Source organism: Hirundo rustica, unplaced genomic scaffold (assembly GCF_015227805.2).
Source record: "Hirundo rustica isolate bHirRus1 unplaced genomic scaffold, bHirRus1.pri.v3 unplaced_BUSCO_407723at7742, whole genome shotgun sequence".
In the NCBI taxonomy this organism is placed as follows: Eukaryota; Metazoa; Chordata; class Aves; order Passeriformes; family Hirundinidae; genus Hirundo; species Hirundo rustica.
This window is the reverse complement of record NW_026690736.1, coordinates 1-12,788: the sequence shown is the minus strand read 5'-3', so window position 1 is coordinate 12,788 and position 12,788 is coordinate 1. Positions and strand designations below refer to the sequence as shown.

The 12,788-nt window shown below is 66.8% G+C and overlaps 1 protein-coding gene and 1 long non-coding RNA gene across 2 annotated transcripts; both read right to left on the bottom strand.

Moving 5' to 3' along the window:
- Positions 1 to 1,548: 1,548 nt before the first annotated feature.
- Positions 1,549 to 4,209, bottom strand: PEA15 (proliferation and apoptosis adaptor protein 15). Its single transcript, XM_040054486.2, is given in 4 exon segments — positions 1,549 to 1,994; positions 3,237 to 3,392; positions 4,039 to 4,080; positions 4,083 to 4,209. Coding segments are annotated over 4 exon segments (390 nt in total). The 3' UTR covers positions 1,549 to 1,929.
- Positions 4,210 to 10,416: 6,207 nt separating this feature from the next.
- On the bottom strand, positions 10,417 to 12,431 carry LOC120748348 (uncharacterized). The gene is made up of 4 exons (XR_005699344.2): positions 12,378 to 12,431; positions 12,197 to 12,250; positions 11,614 to 12,118; positions 10,417 to 10,554 (listed from the first exon to the last, which is right to left on the bottom strand). It is a non-coding gene; the product is annotated as an uncharacterized LOC120748348 (long non-coding RNA).
- Between the last annotated feature and the right edge of the window lie 357 nt (positions 12,432 to 12,788).

Below are 12,788 nucleotides of genomic sequence, written 5' to 3'. Positions count from 1 at the left end.
ACTCCCCTCCCCACCCCTCCCAGTTTGGGGGCTCCTCCCTCCCAGTTTGATACTGGGGGAGGGGCTGGGAGGACGCCCCCCCCTTCAAAAATTATGGGGTCAGGGTGCCCCCCCTTAAAAAATGGGGAATTTGGGGGGTTTTCCCTCAATTTAGGGTTTTTTTTTCCCCAATTTTAGGGGTTTTTTCCCCAATTTTAGGGGTTTTTCCCCCAATTTTAGGGTTTTTTTCCCCGATTTTGGGGTGGTTTCCCCAATTCTAGGAGTCATTTCTTGCTGCCTCCCCCCCCCCCCCCAAGAAATGGGAATTTTGGGGTTTTTCCTCAATTTTAGGGTTTTTTCCCCCAAATTTTAGGGGTTTTTTCCCTCAATTTTAGGGGTTTTTTTCCCCAATTTTAGGGGGTTTTTCCCCAATTTTAGGGGTTTTTTCCCCGATTTTGGGGTGGTTTCCCCAGTTCTAGGAGTCATTTCTTGCTCCCTCCCCAAGAAATGGGAATTTTGGGGTCTTTCCTCAATTTGGGGGGGCACCACTTTCAGCCTCCTCCCCCCAAAAAAGGGATGGGGGGGGGGGGTGTGTCACCACTTCATGCCCCTCAAAAAAATGGGAATTTTGGTTTTTTTTTCCCCGATTTTGCAGGGTCACCACTTTGGCCCCCACCCCAAAATGGGAATTTCAGGGGATTTCCCTCAATTTGGGGGGATTTTCCTTAATTTTGGGGTCATTTCTTGCTCTCCCACTCCCCCCCAAAATGGAAATTTTGGGGGTTTTCCCTCAGTTTTGGGGGATCACCACTTCCTGCCCTCAAAAATGGGAATTTTGGGGTTTTTTTTTTTTTTTTTCCCCCCAATTTTGTTCCCCCACCCCAAAATGGGAATTTCAGGGGGTTTTCCTCAATTTGGTTTTTTCCCCCCCAATTTTTGGGGTCACAATTTGCTGCCCTCACCCCTAAAATGGGAATTTTGGGGTTTTCCCCCCCATTTTTGCGGGGTCACCTCTTTGTCCCCTCCCCAAAATGGGAATTTTGGGGTTTTTTACCATTTTTTGGGGGGGGGTGTCACCACTTCCTGCTCTCCCTAAAAAACCGAGATTTTTAGCGGACTTCCCCAATTTGGGGGGGGGGGTCAAAATTTGCTGCCCACCCCTCCAAAAAAAGGGAAATTTGGGGGGTTTTTTTCCCCCAATTTTTGGGGGGGTCACCACTCACTGTCCCCCCCCCCTCACTTTTGTCACCTCCTTGTCCCCTCCTGCCTGGGGGGGCCGAGACCCCCCCCCAAAATCAGCCCCGACCTCGGTGCCCTCCCGACTTCCCCCGACCCTCCTGTGCCCCCCCCCCCCAAAAAATTGGGGGGTGTCCCGGTGCTTGTGGCTCCCCCCAAAATTGGGGTCAGGGGTCCCAAATGTCTGTGACCCCCCAAAAATTGGGGTGGGGGGGTCCCAGTGCTTGTGACCCCCCCCCCAAATAGGGGTTAGGGGGTCTCAGTCCCTGTCACTCCCCCCTGTGACCCCCCCTCAAATTAGGGGGTGACTCCCTGTGACCCCAAAAATTTGGGTTGGGGGGGTTCCCAATACTTCAACCTCCCCCAAATTGGGGTGGGGGTCTCTCTGTGCCTGTGACCCCAAAATTTGGGTTGGGGGCGGTCCCAATACTTTAACCTCCCCCAAATTGGGGGTGGGGGGGGCGTTGGTCCCATTTTTTTGTGCCCCCCCCTCAATTTACCCACACTTGGGGGGTCCCCATCCCTTCCACCCCCAATTTTGGCCTTTTTTTGGGGGGGGTCCCATGGGAATTCCCTCCCCCCCCATTCCCCCCTCCCCCTTTTGGGGGGGTTTTAAGCTGCTGTTGGTGCCCCTCCCCCTCCCTGAGCCCCCCCAGGGCTGGAAATTGGGGAGGGGGCTCTGGGGGGGGGGTGTGGGGGGGCTCCTCCTCCTGCTCAGGCCTTTTTCGGGGGGGGGGCCAGCTTGATGATCTCCTCCTCCGAGGGCTGCCGGATGATGTCTGGGGGGGACACGGGGGGGTCAGGGGGGGTCTGGGGGTGTCACCCCCCCCCAACAGAGGGTCCCCAACCCGTCCTGGGGGGTCCCCAACCCTGCCGGGGGGGTCTTTTATCCCCTTGGGGTCCCTGTCACAGCTTTGGGATAATGGGGGGGGGTCCCCAACCCTTTCCAGGGATAATTGGAGGGGGTCCCTGTCCCTCCCCTGGGGGTCCTGTCCCTGTTTGGTGGCACTTTGTCCCATCCCTGTCCCCATCCCCTGTCCTGCTCTCTGCCTGTCCCCACCCCCCTCCTCTCTGCCCTGGGGGTCCTGTCCCTGTCCTGGGGACAGTGGGGGTCCCTGGGGGTCCCTGACTCTGTCCCTGTCCCTGCCTTGGGGACAATGGGGGTCCCTGACTCTGTCCCTGTCCCTGCCTTGGGGACAATCAGGGTCCCTGCCCTGTCCCTGTCCCTGAGGTTCCATGTCCCTACTTTAGGGGTCCCTGTCCCCATCCCTGGGGGTCCCTGGCTGTCCCATCCCTGGCTGTGTCCAGGTGTCCTTGGCTGTCCCTGGGGGTCCCTGGCTGTTTCTGGGGGGGTCCCTGGCTGTCCCTGTCCATGTCCCTGGGGTCCCTGGCTGTCCCCAGGTGTCCCTGGCTGTCCCTGTCCATGTCCCTGGGGTCCCTGGCTGTCCCTGTCCATGTCCCTGGCTGTTTCTGGGGGTCCCTGGCTGTCCCAGGTGTCCCCGGCTGTCCCTGTCCATGTGTCTGGGGTCCCTGGCTGTCCCCAGGGGGTCCCTGGCTGTCCCTGTCCATGTCCCTGGGGTCCCTGGCTGTCCCCAGGTGTCCCCGGCTGTCCCTGTCCATGTCTCTGGCTGTTTCTGGGGGTCCCTGGCTGTCCCCGGCTGTCCCTGTCCATGTCTCGGGGGTCCCTGGCTGTCCCCGGTGTCCCTGCCTGTCCCTGTCCATGTCCCTGGCTGTCCCTGTCCATGTCCCTGGGGTCCCTGGCTGTCCCCAGGTTGTCCCCGGCTGTCCCTGTCCATGTCCCTGGCTGTTTCTGGGGGTCCCTGGCTGTTTCTGGGGGGTCCCTGGCTGTCCCCCAGTGTCCCTGGCTGTCCCCCGGTGTCCCCAGCTGTCCCTGTCCATGTCCCTGGGGTCCCTGGCTGTCCCCAGCTGTCCCTGGCTGTCCCTGTCCATGTCTCGGGGGTCCCTGGCTGTCCCCAGCTGTCCCCGTCTGTCCCCGTGCCCGTTTTGGGGGGGGGTCTCACCCTTGTACTTCTTGGCGCTGGGGATGCGCGTGAGCTTGGTGTCCACCTCGTCCTCCTCGGAGATCTTGAGCACCTGCGTGCGGTACTGGACAACCTTGGTCAGCAGGTCGGGCCGGCGCGAGATCTCGAAGATGTGCTCGATGTAGGACAGGTTGTCTGTGACACACAGGGGACACACAGGGGACACACAGGGGACACACACGGGGACACACAGGGGACACACAGGACACAGGGGACATACAGGGGACACACACGGGACACGGGACACACATGGGGACACAGGGGACATACAGGGGACACATGGGGGACACACACGGGACACATGGGACACACGGGGGACACACAGGGGACACACACGGGGACACACAGGGGACACACGGGACACACAGGGGACACACACGGCACACAGGGGACACAGGGGACACGTGGGACACGGGACACACAGGGGACACACAGGGGACACACAGGGGACACACGGAACACAGGACACACGGGGGACACACAGGGGACACACACACGGGACACAGGGGACATGTGCTGGGCTCAGGCCACCTGTGCTATGGCACCAGGGCCCAGAGGGGACAGGATGGGGATGGGGTCAGGGATGGGGATTGGGGACAGGGATGGGGACTGGGAGAAGGGACAGGGACAGCGCTCAGGTGCTGGGGACAGGGACTGGGTCAGGGCTCAGGGGACAGGGCTGGGGACAGGGACTGGGTCAGGGCTCAGGGGACAGGGCTGGGGACCAGCGCGGCGCGGGGAGGGGACAGTGCCGGTGGCACGGGGTGTCCCCGGGTCACACCTCGGTCCAGCTTGCTGTGGCGCTCCAGGAAGGCGAACCAGTGGTGGCGGTGGCGATGGCGTCCCCCTCCCCGCTGGGGATGTCCTCGCGACACGCCGACTTGAGCTGCTCCAGGTCCTCGGCCGTGATGTTCTGGGCCAGCTCCTCCAGCAGACTGCGGTACTCGGCCATGGCTGGGGCAGAGGGGACATCGGGGACATTGGGGACATGGCTGGGACAGAGGGGACATTGGGGACACTGGGAACATGGCTGGGACAGAGGGGAATGGCTGGGACAGAGGGGGCATGGCGGGGACAGAGGGGACATTGGGGACATGGCTGGGACAGAGGGGACACTGGGGACATGGGGGCCAGGTCCTCCAGCAGACTGCGGTACTCGGCCATGGCTGGGGCAGAGGGGACATCGGGACATTGGGGACATGGCTGGGACAGAGGGGACACTGGGAACATGGCTGGGACAGAGGGGGCATGGCTGGGACAGCGGGGACAGGGGACACAGGGGACATGGCTGGGACAGAGGGGGCACTGGGGACATGGGGGACACTGGGGACATGGGGGGCCAGCTCCTCCAGCAGACTGCGGTACTCAGCCATGGCTGGGACAGAGGGGACACTGGGGACATGGCTGGGACAGAGGGGACACTGGGGACATGGGGGCCAGCTCCTCCAGCAGACTGCGGTACTCAGCCATGGCTGGGACAGAGGGGACACTGGGGACATGGCTGGGACAGAGGGGGCATGGCTGGGACAGAGGGGGACATTGGGAACATGGGGGACACTGGGGACACTGGGGACATGGGGGCCAGCTCCTCCAGCAGACTGCGTTACTCGGCCATGGCTGGGACCGAGGGGACATTGGGGACATGAGGGACAGGGGACACGGCCATGGCTGGAGGACACGGGGTGTGAGGGACAGGGGACATGGCCTTGGGTGACATGAGTGACATGGGACGGAGCCACGTGTGACACGAGTGCTCCTGCTCAGCCACGCGTGTCACGAGTGACAGGGGACCCAGCCACGTGTGTCACGATTGTCCCCAAGCTCGGCTGCTCAAGTCACAACTGTCACAAGTGTCCCTGGTCTCAGTTGCCGGTGCCAGCCCAGCCCTGGGCTCATCCTGGTGTCACAGCTGTCCCCAGCCTCAGCCACCGGTGTCGCGACTGTCCCCAATCCCTGCTGTCACTGTGTCCCCGGGCTCAGTCACAGTGTCACAATTGCCCCCGGGATCAGTTCCAGTGCCACAACTGTCCCCAATCCTGGCCTGACTGTCCCCAGGCTGGTCCCAGTGTCCTGGCTGTCCCCAGTCCCAGTGTCCCCGCTGTCCCCGGGCTGGTCCCAGTGTCACAACTGTCCCCGTCCCGGTGTCCCCGGGCTGGTCCCAGTGTCACAACTGTCCCCGTCCCGGTGTCCCCGCTGTCCCCGGGCTGGTCCCAGTGTCACAACTGTCCCCGTCCCTGTGTCCCCGGGCTGGTCCCAGTGTCACAACTGTCCCAGTCCCGCTGTCCCCGGGCTGGTCCCAGTGTCACAACTGTCCCAGTCCCGCTGTCCCCGGGCTGGTCCCAGTGTCACAACTGTCCCCGTCCCGGTGTCCCCGGGCTGGTCCCAGTGTCACAGCTGTCCCCGTCCCGGTGTCCCTGGGCTGGTCCCAGTGTCACAGCTGTCCCCGTCCCGGTGTCCCCGGGCTGGTCCCAGTGTCACAAACTGTCCCCGTCCCGGTGTCCCCGCTGTCCCCGGTGCCAGCCCAGCCCTAGCCATGACTCGTGTGACACTCACGGGATGTGACAGGGACCGAGCAGGGACCGGCGGCTGCTCCCTGGGGGGGGCTCACACGGACCCCCCTGATCCCCACTTCGCACACTCACCCCAGATTCACATTGACACCCCCTTTGCACGCTCATCCCGAGCTCAGTGACCCCCCCTTTGCACACTCACCCCAAATTCACAGACCCCCATTGCGCTAACCCTCTTTGCACACTCACCCCCTTTGCACACTCACCCCAAATGCACTGGCGCTCCCTTGAACCGACCCCCTCTTGCACCCCAAATTTGCACTGACCACCTGTTCCCAATAACCCCCCTTGCACGCTCACCCCAAAATTCCCACTGCCCCCCCTTTCCACACTCACCCCCTTTGCACGCTCACCCCGAATTCCCACTCACCCCCTTCCCACACTGCCCCCCCATTTGCACGCTCACCCCAAATTCCCACTCACCCCTTTGCACGCTCACCCCAAATTCACTGACCCCTCACCCGCCTTTGCACGCCCCCCCTTTGCACACTCCCCCCGCACTGTGGGGGGTCCCGGCCGTGTTTGGGGGGGGTCCCTGTCCCCCTGTCCCCCTGTCCCCCTGTCCCCCCTCTCCCGCCGCTCCCCGTTGCCATGGCGACGCCGCCACCCACGCAGGGATGCGGTTTCCACGGCAACGGCATCACCCGCCCGCCCCATCCCCCCCCCCCCACCCACCCCAAAACCCCCCCGCGCCCGTGGGGGGATGGGGGGGGTGGGGGGGTGACACGCGGGGGGGGGGTCACACGTGGCGTGGGGGTGGGGATGGGGGTGGGGGGCAGCTGTCCCCTCCCCCCACGCCACGCGCGTGACTTCTCCCGTAAACAACGCCCCCCCCCCACCCCCTTCACCGGGACACCCCCCCCACTCGTGACTGTGCCCGGGTAAACAACGCCCCCCCCCCCCCCCCACGTGAGACCCCCCCCCCCTCACAGCCCCTCCCCCCCAGCAACAGACGCTCCCCCCACGCCCCCCCCCCCACGCTCCTCTCTCCAATAACAACCCCTCCCCCCACGCGCCCACCCTCCCCCTCCCCAAACAACCCCCCCCCCACGCGCCAACCCCGCCCCCCCCCCAAAAAACCGACCATCCCCCTCCCCTCCCCTCCCCCCCCCCATCCCAGCCCCTCCCCCCGCGCGTGTCCGAGCGCGGCCCCTTTAAGGCGCCCATGACTCAGCCCCGGCCGGACACGGGGCCTTCCGCCGGGGGGGGGGCGGCCACCGGGACCCCCCCGTGCCCCTCCGCCCCCTCCCCACGCGGGGAATCCACCGGGAAAAGCATCGGGATGGGAGCGGGGGGGGAGGGGAGAACACGCGACCCCCCCCAGCCCCGTGGGACCCCCCCCCCGGCTCCCCCCGCCCCATTCAGGATTCTCATGCAAAGCGCCTCGTGAATATTCATGAGGGGCGGGGCCCCGTTCCGTGGGGCGGGCTGGGGGGGCTCGGGGGGTTTCGGGGGGGGGGCAGGACACGGGTGGGACGGATCCCCCCCGCCTTGGTGCCCCCCCCCCCCACGGGGGGGGTCTGGGGGGCGCTCATCCCATCGCTGCCCCCCCTCAGTCCCCGCTCCCCCCCCCCCCGCGTGTTTTTGGGGTGGGTGGGGAGAGCGGGACGCGGGGGGAGGGGGGGGTCCCCCACGAGCCCCCCCCCCACGCAGCGGGGGACAAGGGGCCCTTTGTGGCTCGGGGAGCGGCGCGGCCCGCCTCCGGCCCCCCCCCCGGGGGGCCCCCCCCGGAATGCGAGTCACGGCCCCGGCCCCACGGACACGGCCCCGGCCCCACTGACCGGACCCACGGCCACTGACCGGCCCCACGGCCAGTGTCCGGCCCCACTGACCGGCGCTGAACCCCACTCTCCGGCCCCTGCGTGCCCCCCCCCGGCCACCGCCCTGCCCCACGGCCACCGCCACCGCCCTGCCCCTCGGTCCCCTCCGTGTCGCGGGGGGTCCCCACGCGTGTCGCGGGGGTCCCGCCCGGCCCCGGCGGCCGCAGCATCCCCGCGGCCGCACCTCGCACATCTGGGGCACATCTGGGGCGCAGCTGGGCGCCAGCCTTTCCCCCCAAACACCCCCCCCCGCCCCCCGCAACCCCAAACCGTGCCTCAGTTTCCCCACGCGGGGCCGCTCCGTGGGACGGGGGCACGGGTGGGGAAGGGGGCGATGGGTCCCGGGACCCCCCCTCCCCTCCCCCGCTCCCTTTCCCGGGCCCACGCCCCGTCCCGGAGCGGGGACGCGGAAGCGGCGCCTCCCGCGGCCCAGTTCGCGGCCCCAGTTCGGGACCAGTTCGGGACCAGTTCGGCCCCGGCTGGCGGCACGTGACGGTCTCACGCGCCCCCTCCCCACGCGTGGATGTTTCCCCCCCCCCGCGATGTCCCCACAGCCGGGGGGGGTTCGGTCACCCGCGCCGGGGGATGCGGCGGCATCGCTGGCACTGGGAGCACTGGGAGCACTGGGAGCACTGGGAGCACTGGGAGCACCGGGAGCACCGGGAGCCACGGCGGGGACGGGACCGGGAGACACCCGCGGGGACGGGGGGGGTCCGGGCCGTGGGGAGGGACCCCGTGTCCCGCGTGGGGACCGGGATGGGGACAGGGCCAGGGGACGGCGGGTCCCGCGTCCCGCGTCCCGCGTGGGGACCGGGAGCCACCGAGTGTCCCCCCCCCCGAGTGTCCCCCACCGAGTGTCCCCCCCCCGAGTGTCCCCCCCCCCGTCCCCGAGCGTGTCACGGGTTCGAGCCCCCCCGGCAGCGAAAGGGGAAGTGAAAGCGGGGGGATGGGGGGCACCGGGAGAGGTCCGGGGGCACCGGGGACCCCGCCCGGGGACCACCGGCAACCGTTAACCCCTTCCTGCCCGCCCGGGGGGGCAGGGCCGGCCGGGGGGGGATGCTCTGGCGGGCGGGGGGGGGTCACACGGAGCGGGGGTGGGGGGGGCCATCGCCGCGGTCCGGAGCCGCTGGAGCGAACCGGGAGCGGCCCGGGAGCGGATGGAGGCGGCGGCCGCGGGCTCCATCCGGTGCCGGTGCGGCCGTGGGGCCGCTCCCGGGGCCGGGGGGGCTCTCGGTGGGGCCGGGGGGCTCTCGGTGGGGCCGGGGCTCCCCCCCCCCCCGCCCGCACTTACCGGCCGCGGGCGCTGCCGGTGCCGGTGCCGCCGCTCGGGCTCTCGGTGCCGCCGTTCGGAGCGGGGATGGGCGGGGCTTAACGGGGCGGGGTCGGCGGGGGCGGGGCCTGGAGGGGCGGGGTCAGCGGGGAGGAGCCGCCCCGCCCTGCCCCCGGTCCCCGCGGTGTCACCGCCGCGGGCTGGCGGGGGACAAGGGGGGGACATTGTCACACAGGGCCCCGGGAGGGGCTCGGGAACGGGGATCCCAAACTGGGATCGGGAATGGGGATCCCAAACTGGGACCGGGAACGGGGATCCCAAACTGGGATCGGGATCGGGGATCCCAAACTGGGATCGGGAACGGGGATCCCAAACTGGGATCGGGAACGGGGATCCCAAACTGGGAACGGGGGGATCCCAAACTGGGATCGGGAACGGGGATCCCAAACTGGGAACGGGGATCCCAAACTGGGATCGGGAATGGGGATCCCAAAACTGGGATCGGGAATGGGGATCCCAAACTGGGATCAGGAACGGGGATCCCAAACTGGGATCGGGAACGGGGATCCCAAACTGGGAACGGGGGATCCCAAACTGGGATCAGGAACGGGGATCCTGCTCTGGGATCAGGAACGGGGATCCCAAACTGGGATCTGGAGCAGAGATCCCACACTGGGGTCCTGCTTTGGGATCTGGCAGTGGGATCTGCTATTGGAATCCCACATGGGGATCCCAAACTGGGATCTGGCAGTGGGATCCCACAGCGGAACCCCACACTGGGTTTGGCAGTCGGATCTCGCTCTGGGGTCCCACACTGGGATCCCACACTGGGATCTGGTGCAGGGGTCCTGTACAGGGATCTCTCACTGGGATCCCACACTGGGATCTCTCACTGGGATCCTGCACTGAGATCTCTCACTGGGATCCCGCACTGGGATCTCACACTGGGATCTCGCACTGGGATCTCGCACTGGGATCTCGCACTGGGATCTCGCACTGGGATCTCGCACTGGGATCACTCACTCTGATCACTCACTGGGATCCCGCACTGGGATCTCCTACAGAGCTCTTGTACAAGGGACCCTTCCCAGGGATCTCCCATGGGAATCTTCTCTGGGGGATCCCAAGCAGGGATCTCACACTGGGATCTCACTGGTCCCAGGGATCCCCGTTCCCCTGGGGACACTCCCTGGTCCTTTGGGGATTTTATGGCCTGGCCGTTGTCATCACCACCATCATCGTCATCATCACCACCACCATAATTATAATTGTCGTCATTTTCATCATCATCATCAAGGTCATTGTCGTTGTCATCATCTTTGTCATCATCGTCATCATCGTCATCGTCATTGTCATTGTCAGCCATTGTCATCATCATCGCCATCATCATCGCCATCATCTTCATTGTCATCGTCATTGCTGTCAATCAGCACCATTGTCATCATCGTCATCCTCATCATCTTCGTCTTCATCATCCTCGTCATTCATCATCTTTCGTCTTCATCTTCACCGTCATCGTCGTCATCGTCGTCGCTGTCCCCGGTGTCCCCGTCCAGAACCTCCTGCAGCCACTCCAGCACCTCCTCCGGCCCCGGCAGATCCTCCTCATCCTCCGTGTCCAGCCACACGCTGCTGGCCTGGGGCAGGGGGGACACGGGGGGACACGGCGGTGACACGGGGGGACACGGGGGGGCACGGGGGGACACGGGGGGACACGGGGGGGCACGGGGGGACACGGGGGGACACGGCGGTGACACGGGGGGACACGGGGGGACACGGCGTGTGACACGGGGGGACACGGGGGGACACGGGGGGACACACGGGGGACACGGCGGTGGACACGGGGGAACACGGGGGGACACGGGGGGACACGGCGGTGACACGGGGGGACACGGGGGGACACGGGGGGACACGGGGGGACACGGGGGGGCACGGCAGTTGACAACGGCGGTGACACGGGGGGACAACGGGGGGACACGGCGGGGACACGGGGGGACACGGCGGGGTGACACGGGGGGACACGGGGGGACACGGGGGGGACACGGCGGTGACACGGGGGGACACGGGGGGACACGGGGGGACACGGGGGGACACGGGGGGACACGGCGGTGACACGGGGGACACGGGGGGACACGGGGGGACACGGCGGTGACACGGGGGGACACGGCGGTGACACGGGGGGACACGGCTGCTGGCCTGGGGCACGGGGGGACACGGGGGGACACGGCGGGTGACACGGGGGGACACGGGGGGACACGGCGGTGACACGGGGGGACACCGGTGTGGGGGACACCGTGGGGGGTGACACTCACGTGGTCAGTGCCATTGACCACAGGGGTGACACTGAGGTGACAGTGGGTGACACTGGGTGACACTGGGGTGACACTGGGGTGACACTGAGGTGACACTGGGTTACACTTGAGGGGTGACACTGGGGTGACACTGGAGAGACACTGGGGTGACACTGGGGTGACACTGAGGTGACACTGAGGTGACACTGGGGTGACACTGGGGTGACACACACGTGGTCAGTGCCATTGACCACAGGGGTGACACTGGGGGTGACACTGGGGTTGACAGTGGGTGACACTGGGGTGACACTGGGTGACACTGGGGTGACAGTGGGTGACACTGGGTGACACTGGTGACACTGGGTGACACTGAGGTGACAGTGGGTGACACCGGGTGACACTCACGTAGTCAGTGCCATTGAGTACGCCCAGCTGGGGCCGGGACAGGTCGATGTCAAAGGTGTCCTCCCAGGAGGGGACGAGCTGGGGGGGGACAGAGGGGACAGAGGGGTGACACCCCTGGGTGAGGGGACAGAGGGGTGACACCCCTCCGGATGGTGTCAGAGGGGTCAGAGGGGTGACCACCCCCGGATGGGGACAGAGGGGTGACACCCCCGGATGGGGACAGAGGGGTGACACCCCGGATGAGGGGACAGAGAGGTTGACACCCCTGGGTGAGGGGACAGAAGGGACAGAGGTGTGACACCCCCGGATGGGGACAGATGTGTGACACCCCCGGATGAGGGGTCAGAGCCCGTCCGGGGGGGTCTCGGGTGCCATTGTCCCCGTCCCCCCCCCCGGTACCAGCGGGGAAGGAAATCATCGGGGTCGATCCAGAGGATGTGGAAGTCGGGATCGTCCCTCCTCTCCTGGGCCACCTCCCTCAGGATCTCCAGGAACTCGAACCCGTCTGGGGGGGTCAGGGGGGGTCAGGGGGGGGCTGAGACCCCCTCGGGACCCCCCAATTCCCTTCCCAACCCCCCCTCACCGGGATCATCCCCGCGGCGAAGGCCACGATGTGGGTCCCGTCCCAGGTGTCCTCCTGGGGGGCAAGGGGGGGGGTCACGGTGACCTGGGGGTGTCCCCGAGTGTCCACGAGTGTCCCCGAGTTTTGGGGGTCACTGGGGGCGTGGATGGGGGGGGGGATGGCGGGACCCCCCCGCACTCACCCAGCTCTGGGACGCGCTCTGAGCTTTGAGTTTCCGCAGAGTGGCCCTGGGGGGGTGGGGGGGGGTGTGAGGGACCCCCAAATTTCACCCCCCCCCTTCCTCCCCCCAACCAGGAGCCGCTTCTCCCCCACCCCCCCGGGGGGTGTTGGGGGGGCTCGAATTGATGGGGGGCGCCTTTTTTGGGGGGGCAGAGAGGGGCTGGGAGTGGGGAGGGGGTGATGGGGTGAGCCCCCCCCGCCGTGTCCCGGCTCGGGGGGGGTCGCGGGGGGGTCCCCGATGTCCCTCTGGATTGAGGCCGCGGCGGGGGGGGGGGGGGGATGATCCGGGGGGATTAAAGCTGCGGGAATCTCCCAGCAGCACCGGGGCTCTCACCCTGCACCCCACGGGGGGGCTCGGCCGCGACCCCCCCCC